General features: G+C 39.5%; 2 protein-coding genes across 2 annotated transcripts; one reads left to right on the top strand and one right to left on the bottom strand.

Annotated features, from left to right (window-relative positions):
- Positions 1-400: 400 nt before the first annotated feature.
- On the top strand, positions 401-24155 carry LOC118420468 (retinal dehydrogenase 2-like). The gene is made up of 15 exons (XM_035827291.1): positions 401-531; positions 4365-4469; positions 5886-6026; positions 6924-7053; positions 8513-8574; positions 9501-9629; positions 10123-10236; positions 11235-11337; positions 12122-12306; positions 13112-13169; positions 14031-14137; positions 14747-14904; positions 22422-22496; positions 23231-23270; positions 23378-24155. The coding sequence occupies exons 1-15, from the start codon at positions 475-477 to the stop codon at positions 23405-23407; spliced, it is 1494 nt and encodes a 497-aa protein (XP_035683184.1). The 5' UTR covers positions 401-474; the 3' UTR covers positions 23408-24155.
- A 152-nt stretch (positions 24156-24307) lies between these two features.
- LOC118420545 (mediator of RNA polymerase II transcription subunit 22-like) lies at positions 24308-26483 on the bottom strand. Its single transcript, XM_035827397.1, has 3 exons — positions 26274-26483; positions 25890-25970; positions 24308-25206 (listed from the first exon to the last, which is right to left on the bottom strand). The coding sequence occupies exons 1-3, from the start codon at positions 26394-26396 to the stop codon at positions 24988-24990; spliced, it is 423 nt and encodes a 140-aa protein (XP_035683290.1). The 5' UTR covers positions 26397-26483; the 3' UTR covers positions 24308-24987.
- Positions 26484-26537: the final 54 nt, after the last annotated feature.

Raw genomic sequence — 26537 nt, 5'->3', positions numbered from 1 at the left:
TTGAAAAATTCATTTTTCTTATGAGGTTTGATCGAACGACATTATACAAACACATCTCAAGCTACATACTCAACATTACTAAGAAACGAGAAGAAGCCGAACAAATGTATTAGACTAGTTTTAGAATCCATGTTTTAGAAACCATGTGTACTACATTACTACCTTTTGTATCTATATGCCTGTACTTAGCCCGATAGGGCATGAATGTGCAATAAAGGCTATTATTATTGAGGGCTGGCATGAAAGCGTATGGTGAACTCGCCAAGCAGATAATGAGGGAAACTACATCGTTTAATTTTCCTAAGCTACCCCTTTCCTTGCCATCAAAGCAGAAAAAAAGGGCAGCTAGGAAACGTGAATATTTAGTCTCCCCAACATCTGCTTTGAAGAACGTCGACGTTCAGTCAACAAAACGCCTGCGGACTCTGACCCCGCCCTGGACACGCCCCTTTTTTCTGCTCGCCAGCTGTAAAGATGGCCGCTCCGTACCTTCCCACTCCGAACCCCAATCCAGAGATCAAATTTACTCAGGTACGTACGGACATGTCACCTCGTTTGTGATTGTCGTAGACTAGCATGACTTGGTGTTTCATTTTATCCCGACTGGTGTGTCTGTGTTACTCAATAACAACAGTTTACAGGACCACCAACCCTCCCTTAGCTTGCCATACGTAAGGCATAATCATAGGTCACGAGCAAAATGTTGTGAGAGAGCTTTCAGGCACCATGGAGTTAAACTTACCATTGGAAGTTACACAATACTTTACTATAACTTCCCCAGAAAACACTATTTGCTCTGCTTTCACCGAACGCGATGGAACGAGTTTTTTTTCTTTGTAGATCGTTCTCGAGTTTCAAGAGTTTGGCTCATTGCTTCGCCAGGTATCGTGAAAAGAGGTTGAAGTACATGTAAATGCCCCAGGGCAAAGGGTGGCGACTGGTTGCACAGTGCTATGTGCGTGATCAGAATGACATGCAAAGAAAAAATGTTCACGTGTGTGTTAATTCGTAAAAAAAAATACGACGTTGTTATAATCCATGGTGATGGTCTACAAACCTACGCCTGATCGTTTATTTCTGGTTTATACGACAACCCTTTGAAATCAAAGATTGCAGTCCACTGAACCGATGTTATTCCAAGGCCATTTGCAAGGCTTATATTATAAGCAAAGGTCATCCCCCCTGGTTAATTCGTCGTGACACAAAGGAATTGGGTCACACTCACAGTGGAAACTTGGCCGCTCAGAACATCTACGAGAAAGAACAAACAAGCAAATGTGTTTTCAAACTAAGCAGGCTTGCTGCATTGTAGCGATGAAACATATGCAACTTGTAATCCGTTCTGTCCCTGACCACGGTTGCCCTCCCACAGTGACTAATGGAAAAACGCTTTTATTCGGATAAACATGCACGAACCGCGGTATGAACTCAGGTTACAAGCATTCACATGATTCAACTACAGGGTCCAAAGGTCTGTCTAGCTAAAACGACAGCTGTGATCGACATATGACCCCGTCTGCATTGAAGCGTATTTTCAAACTGCCGGGTTTCAAAGTTGGCACATGTATTAAAAACGGCCGGTTCACAACTATTATACTGTTCCACAGCGCTCTGTACCACTGCCAGGGTCGGTTGTCTGAAAACTGTATTTGTGTTGTGACGAATGAAAAACGAACATGCCGGTCTTTGGAGATTTTCCGTTGAAGGCATGATTCTGATTTTATATAGGAACTCAACGTGTTCTCAAAACAACATCAGCTATGTGGTAAATTGATGCGTAACGCGGTTATCTTAGACTTGTTGCGTAACGGTGACCTACGTTTAAATGCCTCCAAGTATCGCAAGTGAATATGTAAATTCTGTTTGCATGAAATGAGCTAGTGATAAACAAAAAGAAGTACCACAAATGTAAAAGCATTGACACTTTTCTGTACCGACATTTCTACATAAGGGACCTGACGATATTTACCGGGGGGGGGAGGGCTGGTGCATAGGTGGGGGGGGGGGGGGGGCCATTGAAAAATTTTTTGAGCCGAGGGGGGGGGGGGCATTGAAAATTTTTTTGAGCCGAGGGGGGGGCCATTGAAAAAAAATTGCCTGAGGGGCCTTCATAAATACAAGCAAAATGTGCCCCTGAAATGCAGGAAATGAAGTTTCAGATGGTCAAGATTTCAATTTTTCTCTGGACGTCCCTTGCGACGGCTTGCGCCTCTGGCGCACACAACACTTCGGCACTCGTCGCCATCAAAAATCTCTTCCTCTGACAGAAAATTGTCATTACATTTAGCATAGTCTACCAGCGAAGTTTATCCTTCAAAATGCAGAAAATCGTGTCTCAGAGGGTCCAAACTTCATCATTTGAATGACATTTGATTCACATTTCTCCAGACCTACCTTGCGACGGCTCGTGCCATGCCCGGCGCTCGAAATCGTGGAAATACGTTGGGGGCGTCGTCGCCCTCAAACCCATGTGAAGTTCTAATAGAAAGGCTATTAAACTTAAAGCTTAGTCTGCCAGCAAATTTTGCCAATCAAAATTTGGGAAAGACCGTTTCAGATAGTCAAGATTTCCAAATTTTCCCGGGGGAGCATGCCCCCGGACCCCCAAGGATTACGTTGATATAGTTCGCCCTCCCCATACTGAGAAATTTTCTGCAGCCGCCTCTGTCGTGTGATTCCATGTTCGCACGAAGTTTAAGAAAACTAGAAACTAAAATTGGTATAAATATCAATCCTGCGTGCATATGTTCTTTGTATACGGAATGGTTCACGGACGGCAACGGGATAAAACATTACGATGTTTACTTTCGTGACAGCGGGCTCTCTGCTGCATAAAATAATGACGTAATCATGGTGGCGCAAATTTTTTTTGGCAAGTTTGTAGGTTGCAATTGGCCGAAATAACTCTCGTTTTGAAAAGATTGAAGCAGTCTTGAAGCGGTTTTTCGAAACGATATCGCTAAAATGTACCCAAGTCTCTTCCATCTACAACATTAATTTGTTTTCTTTTGTGTAAATTTCGTACATGTGTAGTGGAAAAGATCGCTCAAGTTGGATTACCGCCCCTCCCCGCCCGCTTTTCTCTTCGTTGATGTGGACGCATAAAATCAAAATTTTTTTGCATCACAGAATGCGGGAAATTTCGTTTTAGAGGGTCAAAAATATCAAAATTTCCCGGGTAGCATGCTCCTAACCCCGAGACCGGTCGGGCCTTCGGCCCTCCGATCCCTGGACGGCCTTTAACAGCTAGCCGTCGGTCTGGCGGAAACGCTCAGTTTCGTGATCTTGCGTATTAAACGTTACCAGAGACTTTTTTTCACGTAGATCGGAGAAGTGATATCAGACAAGGTAAGTCTTATAACCGTTGCAGCGTGAGTGTAACAACATCAAGTGCTACATGTTTGTATATATGTCATCAAAATGAAAACTCGGCTGTTGTAAAACTTTGGGAGATAACATATGCCCCAGCAGGACTCCAACGTGCGTAATTTGTTGACGCGCGGGTCTTGACACCCTGGGCCGATCGTCGTCACGTTCAAACAACGCTACCGCTATTGTTATTGCTATATTATTTAATGATAGACTGTGTGTAATGGAAAAGGCAAGGAAAAATTTGTGGGAGGGGGGCCATTGAAAAATTTTTGTGGGCGAGGGGGGGGGGGCATTGAAAAATTTTTTGGGGCGGGGGGGGGGCCATTGAAAAATTTTTTACCAGACCTATTTTGCACCAGCCCCCTCCCCCCAATAAATAACGTCAGGTCCCTAACGTTGCGCAACTCGCCACATATTTTTATGTTACTGTGTGGAGCGACACCTTCCGATGCACATCCCAACCGCAGTATCACAGCAGTTTCTCCCTTGGTCATGATTTATGTAAATACGAACGAAGACCTAAAACAAAACAGTATTTTACCTTCTTTTGCAAGTTTCTAAAGCTAAGAAAGGAGCTGGGGTGGCTTCATCAAGGGACACTCACCACAGACATTGAATTGATATCATTTCAGCACCAGGGACAGTACTGTACAGTGAGATATCATATTTTATCAAAATAAATTTTTAAATGAAAAGAAGCGTTTTTTATAGATGTTGTGTACTAAGCAACCTTACAACTTTGTCTTTTTTACTCTCTAATCACACTAAGAGAACCCCTCCCCAATAGTAATGGTGCTACTGTATGTTTTATTTAGTCAGATGATGTATACTTTGAGCCACTCCCTACTCCATCATGAAGCTACCTACTACTGAAGCAAAAACTAAATACATCTTAGCATAAACATTTCATGATTTCATCTCAATACAGAGCGCATGAAGACGAGTCCTGTGCAAAACACTTAGAACAAGTGTCTTACGTTTGTTTTGTCCAGCTGTTCATCAACAATGAGTTTGTGAACTCTGCGAGTGGGAAGACTTTCCCTACCATCAACCCAGCTACAGGGGAGAAGATCTGTGATGTCCAGGAGGCTGAGAAGGTATGTAATACTGTTACAGGGTTATTTGTTTTCAAAAATCGTAAGCATTCTTTGAATATGTTTGCTTTTATATTCTTTGTTTCATACTTTTATGAATTAGAAAAAAAACAGCAATTAGACAAGGCAAACTGCATAAACACAGGGGGAAGTGGGGAAACTTTAATAACTTATTTTCTGTTAGCACCATATCTTAATAAATGCATAGAAATATTGTTAAATGAATATGGGCAAAGGGGTATACGACTAACTGTTGTTACTGGTTTTTGCTTTTATTCTGTAGTTTTTACATACGTTTGATTTATTTGTAGCTGCCATGCTTTTTTTTGTTGTTGTTTGTTTTGCAAAAAGTAATAAAGAATGATTGAAAAAAAATACTGTTACAGGGTTAGCCAGCAATGATTTCCCTTATGTTATGACAAGGTAGTATTGTGCATTTGAAAGTATTAAAATGTGAAATAATCCTTTTGTGAAGATTTAGGTTTGAAATGAAAACAAAAGTTGCAAGACCCAAAATAAATCTAATAGTTTCATCACATCAAATGTATGAATAGAAAGCGGGAAACAAAGGATAGGAGAGTACTACATGGTTAAGGATGGACTAGAGAAGCAGTGTATGCAATAGTTTTATGCAGGCAGTAGCAATATGCTCAGTTCCTGACGATGCTTTAAGTGTACTTGTTTTCGTCTGCCAGCCTGATTAAGTCCCTCTCCTAGCAGCCCACATGACAGAGATAGTGTTAACACAGGCTATTCTTCTGCCAGCTTTGTGCAATTTCTTTAATTTCTACACATCTGGAATCCTTTGTTATCCATCCAAGTTCAATATTGATATTTATTTGCATGTTCCTGCCCATCTGGGCTAAATGCAGCAAATCCCATGATGGGATACTAAAGACTAAAGTACTATTACATGTAGTATCACAGTTGAATAAACAATTCATCTTGAGCAATGCTATCACTTTATCTAACGTTTACATGTCTCTTCCCTTTTCTTTAAACATGACAGTCTGTATACGAGCTCACAGAGTTTTTGTTATTAATATTATATCACCCAGTTTGTCTATAAATGCAACTAGTAACTGACTATTCAAGATCAGTCCAGTCTTACACAGTTCAGTCATACATAGCTGGTACTTGCTGAATAAGGCTTAGGTCACATTTCCAAAGCGGGAGCGAAAAGAATGACATAAAATACATCAAAATACACAAAATGTCAAAATAAGATTCATGGGCATGTTTTTGGTATATTTCAGGTATACATTTGAACTTTTCGTTTCTTAAAACATCCCGGCAGGGCCCCGCTTTGGAAATGTGACCTAAGCCTAAGCTGGTGTGTTATGTCCGGAGGCAGTTCGCCAGATATTCAAAACAAACAAAAACAAACAAGTAAACAATAACAAATGTGCTGTTTTGCAGGCTGATGTGGACAAGGCCGTTGCTGCAGCTAGGGCAGCATTTCAGCTGGGCACGCCGTGGCGGACCATGGACGCGTCTCAGCGCGGGAGACTCCTGTACAAACTGGCTGATCTGATGGAGAGAGACAAGGACTACCTCGCTGTGAGAACACGTTTTTACTTTCTTCATCATGAATAAACATAAAACTTAACCAGATTTGGTAATTCCTGATTTTTTTCAATGTACTGGTACTTTTATGTTCACGGTTTTCACAGTGACGACGGTAATGTGAACTTATCATGATTACTGATAACAAATGCATCATAGAGCCTTTTTTTTTACCTGCAAGCAGGGCTCTTAGCTCGAATTTTTTTCTGTCAGGCAATTCCCATTGTCGTGAAAACACTATTCCAGGAGTTAGAGAGACTGAACTGAGACCTTGAAAAACGGGTTTTAATGAGATTATTGTATGCAAAAGGTCACCGACACACATTGTCAACAATCATAACAATAGCAAAACAAACAGTGTGTGGATTTTACGGCCGTGGACGGCGTCCCTAAGCCGCCTGTAGCTTCCACCAAGGAGCTTTTATCAGATTTTTGTCCGTCAAGGTTGGCGGATTGGTTTTAAAATTTTTCCGTCACACGCAGCAAATTTCCGTCAATTGACGGAAAAACGGACGCTGGCTAGAGCCCTGCCTGCACGTGCTGCCACCATGAACATCTAATTCCGAGAACAAGATAAATTTTCTCAGACCGTGAAAGTTGGGTACTGAGACAAAGTGAATTGCAGTATGTTTGCCTCTGTTACTAAAATATGATTCAAAAGACTATATCTTCTTTTCTCTCTTGAAATACAGCAGCCATAAATAATTGTTGATTAATCTTAGAATCTATAAGAATTGATTTACTACATAGTTGTGCAAAATGATTTTACTTTTGATTGCTAAGATTTTAGAATTCTTCCTTGAATTTTCCATGTCTTTGCTATGAAAAACCTAAGGGAATCGATACCTTATAAAAAATACAAACAAATAAACAAACAAACAACACTTGCAGAACCTGGAGACCCTTGACAACGGGAAGCCCCTGTTTGAGTCGTACTATGTGGATGTGCTGGAGCCCATCAAGATCGTCAGGTACTTTGCTGGGTGGTGTGACAAGATCACCGGGAAGACCATCCCTGTCGGTTAGTAATGGACCTGCTCATGTCATAACGTCATATATCAAAGAAATGTGTAACATGAAATTAAGATAATTTTATAATAATTTTCATAAACTTTAGGTAAAAATCTGTACATTTAAGGTATAAAGTAGCTGCAACAGAAGCTGAATGCTTTACACAGGCAGTTTAAGGCCTGTGACACCTGTAGATTCTCAGTCGAGCAGTTATATGGCCATAACCTTTGATGTAACCATCTGTTTTCAACAATTTTTGGCCAGTTAACGTAATTCACCCATATTCAAAATATGATGACAAGAAAATTGTGGATCCTCAATATTTTGGGGTTAAAAAACCATTTTTTGGTAAAAAATAGGGATGCTATTAAAATGGGTCTGTGCCCACTATGAAATGATTGTCTAACTGAGTCATATTTTCTGGAGTAATAGATTATATCTCTGTGATATCTAATATGCCTGGGGATCTTGCCGCTTTACATCGGTAAGGCTCCGTTTTGGGGCAAAAACAGAATTTTTTGACAATTTTTTGGTATTTTTCGTACAAATATCAATACAGCCACGGAAATCAAAGATATTGCAAGAAGGCCCGCTTGATTTCTGAAGGTCTAAGGCTTAATGAACCTAAATCTGCACAAAACTCGTAATAAAACTGGTGCCCTGATGTGGGCAGGGGCCGACGAAACACTACTTACCCTACATGAACTGCGCCCAAGTAAGACATGTTTGACTGTACGTAACATTAACCGATGGTAAAATATGAATGTTTTATGTCTGTATCTGTTAAATTGCTGTTGTATCAATGCGAAATTTCGCAAGCAGTTAGCCTTATAAGACATCAGTCAACTGCCATACAATCATTTTGGGCTAGAAATACCGATTTATAGCATTATTTTGCTGTTTCCTTGAAGTATGAGCGCCTCGCTGTTTTCCCGCCACTCCACACCCCGGGAGGTCGGAACGCATGTTCGGACTGTACCACTTGCAGATCTCGCGGGGGTGCCCTTTTGTTAACCGCTTCTAGTTATGCCGATATTTGATAAATACTAGATGAATATCTTTAACATTCAACATTAATAAGTCTCAAGAAAAGTAGTCAGTGTGGCCCGTGCATCGTAAGTTCCTGTTTTCGCAATGTAACATTGGGTACTGACATTGGACCGTTCTAAAAACGCTCCGGCCCGGCGGGGTTACCTGAGGTCATGCAGTGGTTCAAATTTCATGTTCGACCAAAATTGTCACAGGCCTTAAAGTGCCCGTGTATACTTACAGTCAATTGGACTCTATACAAGCTATTGTGGAAATATTAGTTGGAGTTAATCTTAATCTGTTCTACAAGTAACTTAGAAGTTAACTGTTTTTCTGTCTATGACTTAATTTGCGTAAACTTTTACTTTTTAAGCAAGACCCAGGGAACCAATATTAGATAGCTACGTCCCTTTCCATCATTACGTCAATTTTCTTCACAGATGGCCCCCACTTCACCTACACCCGCCATGAGCCAGTGGGTGTGTGTGGACAGATCATCCCGGTAAGTACTGCACATGTTTTGACTTCTATGTCATATAATCTTAAGCTTTTTATCAACTCTTAAATCTTAAAAAATGTATCACAATGTACTTAAGGTTTTGACACAAAATGTTATGTATACAAAATATCTTTGAGACATGAGGCCACACCAATTTAATTTCTTGGCTCACGGATTTTTTCATAAAAAATATGGAGCGAGAGGGCGAAATAAAAATAAAAATTGTAAAATGGTTGGGGTAAAGGTAACGGCTAATCCAAAACATAAAGAAAAAAAGTTTTCAGCTTGAAAAAAGTACAAAAACACTATTTTTGTACAGTAACAGCACCTGTACCCACACTTTAAGGAGCTTATAATATAAAGGCCAATTTGCTACACCAGAAAGTTGGTGAATGGTTTCATTAATGGTGAAAATTTGCTGAGTGGTAATTTTTATTTTTATTTTTTTTTTCCCAAAAAATAGGAGCGAGCGAATCCGTGAACCAAGAAATTAAATCGGTGTGGCCTGATGACAAAATTGTGATACACATGTCAAAACTGATAAGTGAACAGTTTCATCAGGACTATGATTAATGTTCAATTGATGTATATTACTGTATCAACCAGAAGAAAATTACCTGAGTGCCAATATTTGGATAGTCCACTAATAGAAAGATGTAGCCAGCCAGAAATCATTTTCTGTCCCCTCGATTTTGAATGGCTTTGGCACAGCGTTCCTAGGGGGTCTGGGGGCATGCTCCCAAGAAAAATTTTGAAATCTAGAACCTCTGAAATGCTATTTCCTGCATTTTAAGGTTAAATTTTGCTCACAGAGGACGGAATGGGCAAATTTTTTTTCTGTCCCTAGCTGCAAAATTATTGAAGGACAGGTGCTGGCTACAACCCTGAATTATACTTTATTCTAATTGCTGAAGATTCCCTGATTTCAGTGGAACTTCCCCATCAACATGGTGGTGTGGAAGATTGCTCCTGCCCTGGCCTGTGGGAACACCTGTGTCCTGAAGCCGGCCGAACAGACTCCGCTGACCGCGCTCTACCTGGCCGCACTGGTCAAGGAGGTCTGGTCATCTCTTGGTTTGGATAGTTTATGACTCCAGGATTTATGTACTGATCTGTATCATTGGATGAATGAGGTATACTTTTAAAGCGCAGATATCAAGATTCAGTATCATAAAAACACATTTTAGAATTAGTCCATAATTGGAATTATTCTGCAGTTACCTATCTACATACCAAATGTCATAAACTCTACAATCCGTTTATACTGTCTCAAGTTATGCTGTTCACATGATAAACACACAATGCCAAACAACCTATAGTAAAACCTTCTCAGCAAAGGTACCAGAGATACAAGAACAGTACTGGGGGATATTTTGCTGATTATCAATGTTAGCTCAGTCATAGGTAGAAGGATACTCTGTTGATATTGATGGTTATCAGTCACCGGGGCTATTGATGTTAAGGTCATGATTATAAAGTGATAGTTTCCGGCGCCATTATTTGGATTATATTACATCTAAAAGAACTGAAGACATGTATATGTGGTTGCAGGCTGGGTTCCCCCCTGGTGTGGTGAATGTGCTGGCAGGGTACGGACCGACCTGTGGTGCTCACATCGTGGAACATCTGGATGTGGACAAGGTCGCCTTCACCGGCTCAACTGAGGTGTGCTGACTTTGTTACTCAGAAGGAAGCACATGGTTAGCAAGCAAAAGAATTAAGCCAGCAGTGACACTACAGAGACTGGCACTCAGGCTACTCATTTGTTATATGTGATAAAATATAGGCAGAGCAAGTAGATACAATGTTTGGAAAATGTTGTTAGACGATGATGGTAAAAGTCTCTTGGTTGTTAGTGGCTCCAGGGCAAAACTCCCTTCCACTGCACTTTTATAGGTACACCTCTTCCTCAGCAAATTCCCTTTCCCGGCATTAGAGAACCTTAGGCCACACCAATTTAATTTCTTGGTTCACGGATTCGCTCGCTCCTATTTTTGGGGGAAAAAAATTACCACTCAGCAAATTTTCACCATAAGTGAAACAATTCACCAACTTTCTGGTGTAGCAAACTGGCCTTTATATTAATATTTTCAGCTCCTCAAAGTGTGGGTACAGGTGCTGTTACTGTGCAGTAATAGTGTTTTTGTACTTTTTTCAAGCTGAAAACTTTTTATCCTATATGTTTTGGATTGGCCCTTATCTTTACCCCAACCATTTTACAATTTTTATTTTTATTTTTATTTCGCCCTCTCGCTCCATATTTGTTATGAAAAAATCTGTGAACCAAGAAATTAAATTGGTGTGGCCTTAGTCAACTTTGAAACTAGCAAACCAGCCCCCACCCTCCATAAAGTAAAAGCCAGCCCTGCTTGAAGTGTGCACAGGAGGCTAGTGAAATGGCACTATATAAAAAAAAAAAAATTTGGATGATGCTTGGCCAATAGTGTTGATGTTAAAGGTCAGATGCATTCATCCAATGTGTTGTGAGTGAGTGTGAGTGTGAGCTCCATATTTGTTTAGATGGTTCATGCTACCTAATGCCCATTTACTTTCATGTACTTGAAACAGCCCTCTTGAAAGTAAAAGTAAATCATGATTACTCAAAGAGATAAAGTTTAATTCCCCACCAAATGTTGTAGTAAAATGTCTCCATGACCCCACAGATTGGTAAGATCATCCAGGCAGGGGCTGGCAACAGCAACCTGAAGCGGGTGTCTCTGGAGCTGGGAGGGAAAAGTCCTAACATCATCTTTGCTGATGCTGACAGTAAGTACTAAGGATAAGACTAAGAGGTGTTATGCTTGTAGGATGAATAAGAAAGTGCAACTTCACTTGTATTTTTATGAACTGAGCCATCACAAATTTAAAGTTATTCTAGTATCTGGATACATTTTGTGTATGCTCAGACGTTTCAGACAGCATCAATGATTTGATGACTAAAGTTTTATTTATCTATTTATGTATGAAAGTTGAATTTGCAATGGCTATGATACAAATGTACAAGTAACGTTAATTGTTAGCCTGGGTACCATCCAAATAGTAGTTCGCTCCAACATCTATTATACACTATATGCAGTGACTGTCGCTTTTTGCTCTGACTTTCACTATACACTGTATACTGAGTCGCTTCTTTGCAATTCCGTCTAGGAACCTTGACATCTCTAACGTCTGGAATCTGGGATGAGGGTGCTGATTGGTCCCTACACATGTGCAAATCAAGAAATGAGTTCATGTGCTCATTCGAAACATGTGTTCCATAACATCCAAAACACCCTCTGTCCTCTTGCGGATGGGCCTGTTGTCATCGAACGAGCGCTCTAGAAACCATTCTTAATTCGCTCACTGACGTAATTACCACCAAAGATTTGAATATACAGTTCTCCAGACGCGTAGCAGAGGTGAACACAGGAGCGAACTACTACCCAGATGGTACCCAGGCTAAGTAATTGTAACAATATTGTCTACTTTCCTTTAGTGGCAAATTGAAAGAAGTGTGTTATTCTATTGCAGAACATTGATGCCATGTTTGTGTCCCTATCTTGTATCACAGTGGATCATGCTGTTGAGGAGGCCCATCAGGCTCTGTTCTTCAACATGGGACAGTGCTGCTGTGCTGGGTCCCGTACCTTTGTGGAGGAATCTGTCTACGACGAGTTCGTCAAGCGCAGCGTGGAACGCGCCAAGAAGCGTACAGTTGGTAGCCCCTTCGACCCAAAGAGTGAGCAGGGCCCACAGGTGAAACGTACTTTTGACGAAAATTTTGTTTATACGGTTCCAAATGTTACAGTCAAACCTGCCCAAGACGACCACCCGGGGGACCGGAAAAAAACGGTCGATTTGGACAGGTGGTCGCTGAGAAGAGTATGGACTCAAAACATGACCAATGCAAAGTATAAATGGTTTCCGTTGTGTTTAATGGCAAATAGCAAGCACACTGCACGCACGCAAAGAAGCGAGGTCTTTAATGTCAAATACAACACGCACACTGTAAACTGTAAATTTAACCCCAAAATCCAATGCAAACAGGCCGATTTCGGCACAAAATCACGCTAGTAAAAAAAATCGATGAAAACCTCAATTTTGAAAATGATGCGGTCGTTATGGGTCCCAATTTGGGCCGGTCGCGGTCGCGTTGGCCAGGTGGTCGTTGAGAAAAGGTCGCTTAATTCTTATGTTAATGGGAAAATAAATCGGGACCGAGAAAAAGCGGTCGAATTGGCCAGGTGGTCGCTGAGAAGAGGTGGTCGCTCGGGCAGGTTTGACTGTACATCCATCCATATTTAGATTAAGCTATTGGGCTTTTTCGCATTGTTCCCCTATATAATCAAGCTCAAACGCTGTTTCCTTTTAGTAGTATTATAATAATTTCAGACTTTTTTTGTTGCTATGAAACTGTTTGTTTGTTGCTTGTTTTTCATACCCGACAAACCACCTTCAGTTGTGATACACCATGTTTGTACTGAACAGTACACACTGCATATCCAAACAGATTATAATTACAGGACTCTGAGGTGTATTTCATTTGTTTTTGTGACAATAGATTGATGATGAGCAGTTCCAGAAGATTCTTGGCCTGATCGAGTCGGGAAAGACCCAAGGTATTCTTACAAATTTCCACATAAAGCTTCAACCTTATTTTTTCTTTATCTGTCGATTCTTAAAATCACTATTTTTCTAAAGAGTGATAAAAAATGTATCAATCCTAACTAGTAAATATATCAATCCTAACTTTCCTCCGATACAGCTTAATGAAGTAAGGAACCACCAAAAGCTGGCCACAATGGCTTGGTGGTGCTTATACAGATGTGGTCACTAGCAGCAGTACGACAATCTAACTGTAGTTCTACTACTGTAATAATGATCAGTAGCCTCTATCCTATAGGATATACCATTGAACCATTAAAGGGGCATTCCACTCCAGAAGGGAGTCTTGTTTTCTAATAAATGATGTGTCAATGAATACATAATCATCCGAATTTTGTGGAATTCACCTTGGGATGAATTACGTGATGTGTGTTTTATAAAACAATAATGACACTCACTAAACCCATGCAGACCCTACCCATGCATTCCCTATACGCATAGACACTTTGTTTATCGTACATATTTTCGGAATAAATGAGGTACGCTGAGCACACCGAGAAGGCAAATTGCTCATAAGATAGCAAAGAATACAAGAACAAGACGAAATTTCTTAGCGAACCTGAAATTAGTTTGGTAACCTTACCTAAAAGTTCTGCATTGTATTCAGTCATAGGATTAATTCAATTAGAGGTTACTTGGGGAGTTTAGTAGAAGACTGAATGCTTTTGAGGCATGTGGAGCAACTGGGTACTTAATCGTATAATGTGACGTCGTATGCAGTTATCACTTCCTAAAATGAATATCTAGCGGAAAATAACACTCCCGTGTGGAGTGGAATGCCCCTTTAATCTAAAAATGTAACTGTCCTTTTGCAGGTGCCAAACTGCAGTGTGGCGGAGCTCGTCATGGTGACAAGGGTTACTTCATTGAGCCAACCGTGTTCTCCGATGTGGGAGATGACATGACCATCGCCAAGGAAGAGGTATGGGAGCTACTGACCGACAAACTAGCAACGGCAACGAAACAGTAGTGCATGGAATGATGTAAGCGAAGGCAATTTAGGTGAAGCTTTATGATTTTTTGTACAGCGTGCATTTTCAGCCTGGCACACTGCTGGGTTACCCCTATTCTCCAAGCAGAGGTTACGTTAGGTTGCAGAGATAGTAGTGGTCGGGATTTAACTGCCTCAAGGGATTAGCGAGCCAGTATAAATCCTGACTACTACTAGTATCTCCGCGACCCAACCTCTGAAGCGAGCCAGTAAAAATCCTGATCACTTGACACCTGAAACTCCACAATATACAGGAACAATGGCTTTATCATAAAGTTTATGTCTCCTAAAAGTGCTGTCAACAATTCTCACTACCAAAACTACTGAGGGATACCATTCTATACAAAACTACTGAGGGATACCATTCTATTCTACCAGTAATATGCCTAATTGCCTTCAGAGAGGCAACATTTATTCTTATTTATAATTCTATATGGCCTCCTTCGGTCAATATTGACCATGGTAAAATCCTAATTGATATCAGCCCTACAGCGTCGACCATTATTCTAACTATTCATAGAGTATCTCCTTGTTTTATAGATCTTTGGCCCTGTCCAGAGCATCTTCAAGTTCAAGAACATGGAGGAGGTGATCGAACGTGCCAACAACACTACCTACGGACTGGCTGCTGCAGTCTTCACCAAGGACATCAACAAGGCACTAACCATTGCTAACTCTGTGAAGGCTGGGACAGTCTGGTGAGCATAGTTAATCATAATAGTTAGTTAGTACTTCATCCCATAAGGTGTGCTTAGGCCATACCAATTTAATCTGTTGGTTCTCGGAATCGCCGCTTCTATTTTTCCCAATTTCAAAAAAAAAATAAAAATTGCCACGCGAACTTGAGATTATTTGCATGTTCATGAGAACTCATTTGCATGTTCGTGAGAGTTAAATGGCCCCCATTATCCACAAGTTGCTGGACAAACTTCGGCTCAGTTAAACAAATTTCTGAAACAAGTACTGGACATGCAAAAACAACTATCACCTGCTTATGTTTTCCTTTGTGTTGTAAATCATCGAAAACCACCAATAGATCGTGAAATTTGTGCTGGAAAATGACGAAAATTTCGTTGCCGGCAAACCAAAATGGCCGCCTAATGCAGCATGTAGCCAGTCACAAGTATGTAAATGAGATGCAATTTCATGCAAATGAGGAGTACACTCTAGCATTTTTTGTTTAAACTGCAGCTTTCACAAAGAGAATAATGAAATTCTTATGAATCAGATGTTTCAGGCACTCGTTTATTTTTTGGGTGAAATGAAGTCATTTTCTTGTTGTTGTTGCTAACTTACATTATACATTATACTATGCTGAAAAATTTTTAAAAGTTTTTTTAATGTTGTTTATGATTTACTAAGATGATTTATTACTGTTTGTACTCCTGTAATACTGATTGCACATTATTTTGCGTTTGTATTGTTGAAATTACATGTAAAATGTATGCTTACATGCGAATTTTTCATGTAATTGTAACTGGATAAGTATTTTGCCACACATATACCATGGTTTCAGGTCTGGAATTACCAACCTGAAACTCTGGACCTGAATCCAGACTTGTTGCAAGTTTTTTTTTTTTTTTTTTTTTCGCCCTGTCGCTCCAACTTTTTTCTGGAAAAATCCGAGAACCAACAAATTAAATTGGTATGGCCTTAGGGTTTCTCCAACAGTACTTATCACCAAGCAGATGTTGGGATTGTCACCCAATTTCATCAGTTGTGATGCTTAGGTTGTATTTTCATTTTCTGACAAGCATTTAACAGCAGACACTTTATTTTTGGAAAGTCATTTTCCAAACTTTGGTCAAATTCAAAATTTTTATTACTTAATATGCATCAAAGTTTTAAATGTCATTAGAAAGAGTATTTTCTCCTCTACATTATGGTGTTTTAATTTTTGTCATAGCGCACACGGTTGTCCAGATATATGACTTTATACATTGCCCAGCCCAGTGGTCTGAGCAGAAGGGCCCATAGTCCATTGCCCCAGACCACTGGTCCTACAAAGCTGGCCCAGTGGGCCAAGAGTTGACAGACCACTGGTCAGGAAAGGGAGGCCCACTGTGATGCACACCCAGGATAGACTGTGAAAATGCATGAATTAATGAGCTGATGGTCTGTTTCTTGTAGTATTGGTATGTGAATATCTCAAGACACTTGAATTTGGATTTAAAGAACATTTTTTGGTGTTTGGATAGGAAATGCTAAATGAAAAAGATAATTAGATTTTGGACCACCTATCATTAAGTATGCAAATGAAGTTCATATTAGGATGATAAATGAAGATATCATTATGCCAGAATTCCTTTGTGTTTGGTGATAATGACTTGATAATTACAGTGCATGTTGGTTAGTTGGGGCCAAATGATTTAAAGCTATAATTACACTAATTAGGCCCATATTTGCATAATAAACGAGGGAACAAAGAAAATACTACCACTTTCAGAAACAAGTGATGGATACTATATGGTAAAGATATACCAAGCTTTGCTGAAACAAATGTCACATGGTATAAAGATTTTAAGCTCTGCTAATTCATTTGCATAATCAATGAGGAAATAACATAATCCTTAGTTTTTAGTGATGGGGACTTGATAGTGACAGCTTATTGGATTGTTGGGGCTTAATGTTTCATAGTGTAGGTTAAATTGAGTGTCACCACATGATATAAGTCCTGCTAATTTAGGATTCAATCTGCATAATTAATAAGGAAATGCCAGAACTTCTTAATTGTATGGTAATGGAAAGTTGATCGTTACAAGATCAAGTTGGATGAATGCATTAACATGAAAATCAGACTACTAGTAAATAGGACTTCATTTGCATAGCAAGTGAGCTTAATCATTGAGTTAATGAGCCAATGCTATCATGTTTCTTTGTGACTGATTCCTTATATGTGTTAAGTGTCAGCTTTTCGGATTACAGTCTTCATGCAGCTTGGTTAGAAAAGAGTAACTGTAAGATGAAAGTTGTCCTGATTAGGACCTCATCTGCATAAATAATGAGGAAATGCTGTGATTATCATGTTGTAAATGATGAGGACTTAATTAATAATTAGGGCAAAAGTATCTTTGGTAATGACAAAGGCCCTGAGATTCCAGCTGTTCTAATTAGGCTACGTTTGCATATCAAACAACAATATGCCTTATATGTAGTTACTTAATTATTTGGTGACTACTTCATAATCACTGCATCTGAGACTTAAGTATTTGCAAATGCTGTTAAGTACAAATGATGTCAATTAAGACATCATTTACAAACTCCACAGCTGGACTTTATCATTGATCTTGGCCTAGCCTACAAACTTTTCTCCTTACATATTCCATTATTGCCAAACAGCCAAACACTGCTAGAATGCTAGTATGACCAGTAGCTATTAGAACTGTCCTGGGGTTTACAGACCACATTTGTTTGTTTTAGGATCACAGGCATGACATGCGTTTGTAACAGGTCATTCCCAGATGGTGCCATTTAGTACATGACATGGAAGGCTGAGGGAGTTGAGAAAGAGAGCCCCTATGGACTCCACATCTGCTTTATCAGTACAGAATACTCTTGCATTGGGATTTCTCTGCTGATGGTTGATTGTTACTTGAGAGGCAAAACACAGGAGTGGGATTCAGTTTTACAAAGATCATCAGCTATCAATAGTTACGTTATAATGAACTTCAGTTCAGTTCAGTGCAAGTCATATATTGCACTGAAGTACATTATAAACAGATTGAATAGCAGTTCTCCTGCTTTTTATCTTAATCCTAAAATGTCTTTAGATGATTTGATAAGGTTTAAGTTCTAATTGTTCATCTCCAGTCAAATGGGGTAGAGTAAGACTGGCAAGCACATGTTTTGAGACAGTGGTCCATGGTAACTGTACATGAGTTTGAGTCAGGGTTAATTTGGCGTGATCCCCAGGTCACCACCTCCCCTCCACTGGTGAACTGCCCAAGAGAATTAGAGTATCATGTAACATTACCTTCTCCTTTGATGGCATGAGTACTAGAAAGCTGGGTCACTGGAAAATGGGGGGAAATTGACCAAATCTACTAATTTTGAGATACAGAGTCTGATAGAAACTACAAAAATGGCAACCACTAGAACATGTATACTTCTCTGGAGTTCAACTACATTTGATAAACTTACAGAAATATTTTTAATCAAGTATACATGCATTGGAGGGGTGAAATGGACTGTTGCAAGGTACAGATGTCCAGAAAGCCAAATGATACCAGTAGCTTGACATCTTTAAAGGCAGAGAAAGAAACCACATTGATGTGGTCTAGTAGCATTCATTCATTCAGTACAAAACCAGTATTTCTTGCTTGTCTGTTCTAAAAATATTGGACCTGGAAAAAATCAGCAGACCGAATTTTGGACTGATATCTTAAAATGAGCAGAATACCAGCAGGCAGACTAGTTACATTACACATGTTGTGGCTTATCGGTCCATTATTTCAACAGTCAAGTGGCTTATGGATTAAAAATTTGTGTTTCCTGTTTTAGTGATGAAAAAATTAGGGTCAGTAGGAGGGAATATCTTTTTTTCTTGTAATTTTTTTTTTTGCCTGGCCAAAACTCTAGTGCGACATACGGTCAAACCTGTATTAGCAGCCAACTTTGTATAGTGCCCACCTGGCCATTGCGGTCACTTTTTGTTCAGTTGGTCCCTTGGATCTTTTCCATTGACCTAAGCATTAAGTCTATAGTGGCCGCTTGTACAACGCTGCCACGGCCACACGATTTCCGGTCCCCTAGATACAGAAACAGTCTGCCTATTGCGACCAAAGGTCATCTGCTGCGCCAAGTTTGAAATCCTAGTTTGCGAGGATTTGGAGTTCCCCACAGGGTTACTTATTTGAGCCGTAGTGGAAGGCACACATGCATTGGACATTAGAGTGCAGGTCTTTTTGCGGTGAATTTACCAACATTGCGCATGGCAATATCAATCATTTCTGGTAGATTAACTTTGGCGGGGTCAGTTTTGAGATGATCGAGACAATGTTACTTGGTGAGAAAGATTTGTGGGTACAGAAATCATGTATTGTATAACTTATCGCTCATGATCAATTGATCAGCATTTATAGTGCCTCTATAGTGGCCACATTTCTCTAGTCCCTTGAGTGGCCGCTATAGACAGGTTTGACTGTATTACAATACAGTTGAATAAAGTAAACTGAAATGCATGAGGACACTAAGTATCTTTCAATGTCAAACTAGAATGTTGTGCATAATAGAAACATGGCATTTATCGTTCATTGGCTAGGACAAGCAGTAGGAAGCAGGCTTAATAAAAGCTCTAACTGGAAGCTATGTGTAGACCAATAGGTGAAAAGCAAGAGTGAAAATAGTGAAACTCATCAAACATACTTTCTTACAATTTGAAGAAAAAAATGTTATGTAGCGTTTTAGTGAATAATAAGTTTGTCTTTCCCAGCAACTGTTTTTCTATGACACTGACACATTTCAGTTTTTGTCCGTCCCTATGTGATATATATATGTACAGCTATATATAGCTATGTAGCAAGTCTTGGAAGGCATAACCATGATTAGGGATTGATGTTACAAAGACAAAGTCAAAATATGATTTAAATGAAAGTCGAAAGCCAATATTGTTGGTTTTCTTTGTTATATCTATCATTTAAGACTGTAATGATTTTTCGTGATTTTTTTTTTTGGGGGGGGGGGATTTTTTTAAAGGAAATATCCATCCTCAACCTAAAATGGAACCAACCGTTCATAGCTGGCCTTACAAACTCTATAAGATCTATGAAAAGAACTGACAAGAGATACTCTGGTTCTCAGGCCTGCTGGTTCTGGAGAAATCTACACAACACAGAGACAGCCTTGGGATTTGAGTTTGGCCTTTGTGACCCTAACAGCTCACAGGCATGGTAACCTCTTCTTGACCCTTCTGCCAGTGCCCTAGAAAGGGTGAAAGTTATACTGGTCCGTGACTATCTGATTTTAGCTTGGCCACCACTTCTGTCTCCAATATTTGAATACAGCTGCATGGGGGTAGTGACTCTTCCGCTTTGGTTGGAGAAAGTCACATTTTTTTCTGTCTCATTTTGGTCACTTAGTAATGGGGTGCATAGGAAAGTTATAATGATTTAGACTCAATTTAGGATAGTCAATTTCATTGTGGAAGACCTGTCTGGAATTCCAGTGTAAGGTATGCTGAATCAATATAGCAGCATTGACAGAAAAGTACATTTTAGACAATTGTTTCAAATTTATTATTATTATTATTAACATTTACTGTAACACTATCTTACAATATCCTACATGATGGTCTGACAGAAAAAAGTTGAATTTGCCTCCTCTCCTGCCAGAGCCAATTGGTTTGCCACAGTTGAACTGAGAATGTTGGAACATGTCATGTGATCACAGCCAAGAGCTGCTTTTTTTTTAAAAATTGATTCCCTTCTTGGCCTGTGCCCCATTGACACATAAGGCCACAGCAAGTAAATTTTATGGATGACATCAACGCGCGCATTAATTTTCGCCTGATTTCAGAAAAAAAAAACAAGATTTTTTTCTTCTGCAGGGAGGGTCAACATGACGATAAAGTACCAAAATGAGCAAATATGTTGTGTTGTAGCCTCATAATTGTACTTGTAGAAGTGACACCTGCGAAGTACCCAGGACTGTAGTTGTAGTAATAAGACTTATTGGATATTTGTAAAAGTGACACCAATATGGAAGCCATGAGTGTGGTTACTAACTTTGTTGGTGATGCCAGTCTACCACACTAGTGTCACTTTTACCACACCAGTACATGTATTGAATACAGGAATGAATGCCTTGTTGGCTCTGATATCATGTTTTGTCCCTTTAATTCTTGTTACAACATTAATCACAACTTAATGGTGCCTATTTTTTTTAATGTAGCCATCTTGTTTTTTTTCACCCATCTTGTTTTTTTTTCGCCTTATCGCACTATTTTGCAGTCTGCAGAGGATGTCATCCATAAAATTTACTTGCTGTGGCCTAAGTACAATCATGTACATTGTATCTCCTCATGTCACAGCAAGGTTGTGTGCTGACAGAACCTTAAACTTTGCCTCCAAACACCACTGCTGACTTGTTTGTTTTGACTTGCCTTTGAACAAAACATGAATGAACCAGCAGCACATTTGCCCAAATCATGCAAAAATTTGTTGTTGCTTTTTCCTGTTGTTGTTAGTTCTCTATCAGGAAAACATGCGTTATCCTTAAGTAGATAAACAGATAGTTGACTCAAAACTAACATTTACTATAACACAAGTCATGTAGCATAAGCACACATTCAACATGTGCCTCTACCATTTCCATTAGAATCTGTGTGTCTGAAGGCTGGCCCAGTGGTTTAGATTCTAGTATCAGTGGGCCAGAAGTCTTGCCCACTGGGCCAGATCTGAGCTAGACCCTAGTGGAGTCATGGAAAATTGCAGGTTACATGCCTCCTTAGCCGCCCACTGGGCAGAGTGTGCCCACTGGTCTGTGTTGTTTTAGGGAGCTGTGACCACATGGGATCATGGGGCAGCCCACTTGTCCCAGATCTTAGACCACTAGTCCTGGAATCCTACACATGTGGGCCAGGAGTCTGGCCCACTGGGCAAGACTCCCTGCCATAGTGGGCACATGGATTTTCAATCAATCATATCTAGAGTTATGAATATCACCCACAATCAATTTTCACATGAGTAAGTATCTGAGAGTGAGAGCTTTCAATTGATACCTTGCTGAAAGATTTACAGTTTGCATTAAGGAATTTTCCAAATTGCTGGTGACTTTCCAAAAATAAAGTGTCTTCTGTTATTTAGATGACTGCAATTTAGAAAACTTGTGGCTTAAAACACTATGATTTTCCATCCCAACATCTGCAACATACATAGATATATGTCTGAAGTTTTTGTCAAAACAATGACAGTTTTTAAAGCCAAGGAACATATCTCTAAATTTTCGATGTCTGACAACACATCTTGTTCATGGAGTCTTGATCTTGCAAGTGAATTATCCGGCACTCAACTTAAAAAATGGATGACAGTCCTGTCTAAGTATTGACAAAACATCTAAGATTTGCATTCAATTTTAATACACTTAGCAGTTAGCACAAATTCTCAACGATTTACAATGGAAATCTTTTTATCTAACTTGACAAGGATATGTCATATGAGTATCAATGTAGCCATGATATATTCATGGACGACTTGTACGTTTTGTTTTTCTACCCCAGGGTGAACTGCTACAATGCCATAACCCCTCAAACTCCGTTTGGAGGCTTCAAGCAGTCTGGAAACGGCCGTGAACTGTACGTATTCCAACATAATCCTTCCAATGTTTTAACCTATCATTTTAGTCTTGGATATATGAATTCCTTTAATATATATATATATATATAATATAAAGCTATTCATTTTGGAATTTGGTACCAGTGTTTTACAGTATTTTTCATAACCCTGACATGATTATTTTAGGTAATCACAAATTATTTCTTAATGTGGAATTCAAGTTCCATACTATGGCATTGATGTTTTGTGAGAAAGTTTTCATCAGCAACAGTTTGGTTGTGTATAAAGCACTTCTTCTGTGATTGAGATACAGAATCACTGAGAATCAGGCTTTTAGCCAGGCATGCGTCAACGAGTCATCTGGACGCCCTTTTCTTAGAATAACAAGAAATTTGATGCCCCTGGACTCCCTATACTGGGGAGTAAATCCTCTTACAAGCATGAAATTCTGATTGACCAGGCATGCAACCAGGTCATCTGTGGTCACAGTCTTCTACTGTGACCTCTGGAACAGTATTTTTGCATCTTAGGATACCTTAGAATGCACTGTTTTAACTTAAAATCATGAAAAACTCTGCACCATGAAAGGTGGATGCCTCCGGACCCCCCTACAATAGTCACTTACCACGACTCACCAATAAGTTTGAACTCCCTATTATAAAATCCTAGCTAAAAGCCTGCTGAGAACCATTGGGAAACTTTGTAGACTTAATTGTTTGACACTATAAGAAGTATTACTTTTATGTTCCTTCAGGGGTGAATATGCTCTTGAGGAGTACTGTGAGGTCAAGACAGTAAGTGTGCCTTTTTGTTCAATTTTGTGCCAATTACTTTTTTAATGCCCCCTTTAGGGACCCCCTGACCCAAGAAATCATGACTTTACGATTGTTTGCTATTACAGGTTACAGTCAAGCTTCCAGGGAAGATGTAAGCCGCACCATCCAAGATTGGCCTGATGAAATCGCACTCAAGGTGGCCCACCAGACAGATACAGGCCCCTATCCATGCCAGCAAGAGACTGTGTATTCAAAGGCTAAGAGATCAACAACACTAGGTTCACAGGGATTTCAGTGACGTTTCTTCCAAACCTGTGTAGTGATCTAATGCATTCCAGCTGCCTTATAATGATATTGAGAACCTTTCAATTGACTGCTTTAAAACAATTTACCATTTCTAAAACTAAAAAAGCTAATCCAAAAGGACAAAAATACAATACTTATCATGCTTGCAGAAAGAACTAATACTGCATGCTAGTATGTAAGAGCTGTTGTGCTTAGTATGAAAATCACCTACCATGTTCCTGCATATCAGTAGCTGTTACCAGTATACATGTGGGCAAGCGGGATGGTAGAGCATAGTCTTTTAAGTTAAAAATACTAAAGAAAAGAGATGACAGTTGTTAAAATGAAGATAAAAATTCTCTTATGTTAATCTCTACATTGTGCCATTCATAATTATGTGTTGTCTGAAAGTGCCTTAATATAACGCAAATTAATTAGAAGTTAATTAGCTTAACACATAGAGAGAAAAGGCAGCATGTTTTTTGCTGATGTTGACAAGTTTATATCTGTTGTCAGTGAGGCAGCCCTGGATGATGTAACATGGTCTTGTTGCAACTAATTCATTGTGCAATTATGCTTATGTTCATGATGTATTAAATTGACTTTTAAAGCATCTTATGCCACTGTCTTTAGGTGGTCTTTCTTTTCGTTTTTGATAATACATTCTTATCTCTTCTAGCTAGTCAATATGTATAAGCTTTGTATGTGTAAAGCAAAACAACTTACAAAACACTAAAACAAACCACACATAGTTTTTGGTTGAGGTTTTTATGTACATGTGCCCTTCAATGGGCTAAAGTTTAGCTTTGCTCTGAACTGTTACAAAGTTGTACTCTGAGAGTCCATTTCAAATTATCATCCTTGCAGTCCTTCTCGACTGGGAGCCATGATTGTTTCTTGTCAACGCAAGAAAATGATGAAATATCTATAGGAAACAAAAAAATAGTTACCTTCTAACTGAAAAGATTGAAGGTACATCGATGTCTGGAGCAACACAAACTCTTAATTCACACTATGGATTTAAAATATTGACAGTGTACATGTATTTGTGCAATGTCTGTTTTTTGTGGTTACCTCTCCACTTTGGATGTTACTGATGTAACAGCCTAGTGGGCAGAGCTTTGTATTCGGAAGCTTAAGGTTGCAGGTTTACACGCCGACCAGGTTTTACCAAAGACCTCAAAATTGAACATACGGGTTATATTTTCAGCTTAGCACTCAGCACATATACACGTTATGTGAAACTAATTAAAAGCACAGTCCACTTCTGGTGGACTAACCTTCCTGTACATCAAAAGGCAGAAATAATGTTAACTTAAGTACTGCACACTGCACAATGTGTGCACACTATGAACACCATCGTTACCTCCGTTTTCTCACATGGCGAAATGAAGTCTTACACTTTAAAGGAATTTTTCACACAAAAAATCCACTGACTATGTCTCAAATGTCACTTATATCTTGAGGAATAGTACTCTTCCTCTAAGTCGTACAAGTCAGCTGCCATGTCATCTCTCAGAGCCAACAGTTTTGTGTCACACTCCGCCTGGATGGCCTTGAGTTGCTGAGTTCTCTGGTTGATGCCTTCGTTTACAGAAGGAAAGTCATTAAGAATGAGGAATGTCTTCAGGTCAGAAACAAGCTTCATGAGCGACTCACCGGCTCGGACCTAAAAAAGAATTGCAACACGCTTTTTACAAGATTAGAAAAAAAGCTATTTCTATCATCTGTTTATATAATAAGTCACAAGTACTAGTACAGTATAGCTGGAGTTGCAAAAGTCTGTCTTAATACATAATATAATACAGACTGATAAAAATTCAAATGAAGATTAAAGATTTCATAGCTCCCAGTAATATTTTCAGTCTCTGTGAATAACCCTTTTTCAGTTTTTGTCCATTTCTTGATTAAAATTGATTTCTCCACTAGTTCTCAAGTCTCATAAGGCAAATTGCAGGGAATCAAAGAGAAGAAACAAGATAGCCTATTTTGGGACCTTTGACCTAACCTGTCCGTGTTCACGATGTGCCTAGTAATATGGGGAAAACAACGACTCAAACGTGCAGATTGCAGAAGCAAACAAAAACAGACACTGTCACACAGACACAGATACAAAACCTCCATTCACTACTGACAAAAGGTAAAAATGTCAGTCTGTTAGACTTAGAGCTACATTGTGTTGAATGGATACTACCATTCTCCAAGCAGGGGTTGAGTTGTGGAGATATAGTAGTAGTCGGGGCTTTAACTGGTAAAAATCCTGACTACTACTACGTACATCTCTGCGGCTCAACCTCTGCTTGGAGAATTAAAGGCTTCAACAGTCAAGAAACTATGAGTATTGATACTCACAATATTGGCGGCTCTGACATGCATCTCGTACCGAGCCTGGTCTGACTGTGTCAGGGTCGACACTTGGTTCTGTTCTTCCACCTGAGGAGATGGGAAAAAACATCCAAGCAGATGTATTATTATTATTGTTATCATTAACTTTTGGCTAACACTTTAAATTATGTCCAAGTAGATGCATGTAAGGCTATAATGTCACCTGCTTGAAGTTAGGTCACAGGTCACGACAAAAAATATTTTTTTCATCACAAAACTACTAGAAAACGCTACATCATTTGCAAATTACAGTTTGAAGTGCAGAAAGGGCTACAGAAAACGTTCACACAGAGAAAGGACAGAACGACAAAGCAACGGATCTGTCACAATTTATAGTGTGAGTGGTTTTACCTTGGCCGCCTTGAGTATCTCTGTGAAGTTATCCAGGATAGATTTGACGTCATCTTTAAGGCGCTTGTTGTAAGACTTGAGTAGTGACTCTTTGCTCTGTGTTATACCTCGCTGTTGTGACATCTCAACACCTAAATTCTGTGATTTGTGAGCAACAGTACCACAAATCTACCATCTTACTTCCCGCTTTGTCGTCTTTGGTTGGAACCACTTTCGTCAAGGGGTTTTAACGCAACCTAGTCTATGATATAGCTATCTATCGTG

The sequence above is a fragment of the Branchiostoma floridae genome, chromosome 8 (genome assembly GCF_000003815.2).
Source record: "Branchiostoma floridae strain S238N-H82 chromosome 8, Bfl_VNyyK, whole genome shotgun sequence".
Lineage (NCBI taxonomy): Eukaryota > Metazoa > Chordata > Leptocardii > Amphioxiformes > Branchiostomatidae > Branchiostoma > Branchiostoma floridae.
This window is presented reverse-complemented; position numbering and strand designations above follow the sequence as displayed.

What these genes read in the sequence shown, in the direction of transcription:
- LOC118420468 (XM_035827291.1), top strand. Translation starts at nt 475, where the DNA reads ATGGCCGCTCCGTACCTTCCCACTCCGAACCCCAATCCAGAGATCAAA. An exon ending in CAGAGATCAAATTTACTCAG is followed by an intron (nt 532 to 4,364) that starts GTACGTACGGAC and finishes TGTTTTGTCCAG; the next exon opens with CTGTTCATCAACAATGAGTT. An exon ending in AGTACTGTGAGGTCAAGACA is followed by an intron (nt 23,271 to 23,377) that starts GTAAGTGTGCCT and finishes TTGCTATTACAG; the next exon opens with GTTACAGTCAAGCTTCCAGG.
- LOC118420545 (XM_035827397.1), bottom strand. Translation starts at nt 26,396, where the DNA reads ATGTCACAACAGCGAGGTATAACACAGAGCAAAGAGTCACTACTCAAG. An exon ending in AGATACTCAAGGCGGCCAAG is followed by an intron (nt 25,971 to 26,273) that starts GTAAAACCACTC and finishes CCATCTCCTCAG; the next exon opens with GTGGAAGAACAGAACCAAGT. An exon ending in ATGTCAGAGCCGCCAATATT is followed by an intron (nt 25,207 to 25,889) that starts GTGAGTATCAAT and finishes ATTCTTTTTTAG; the next exon opens with GTCCGAGCCGGTGAGTCGCT.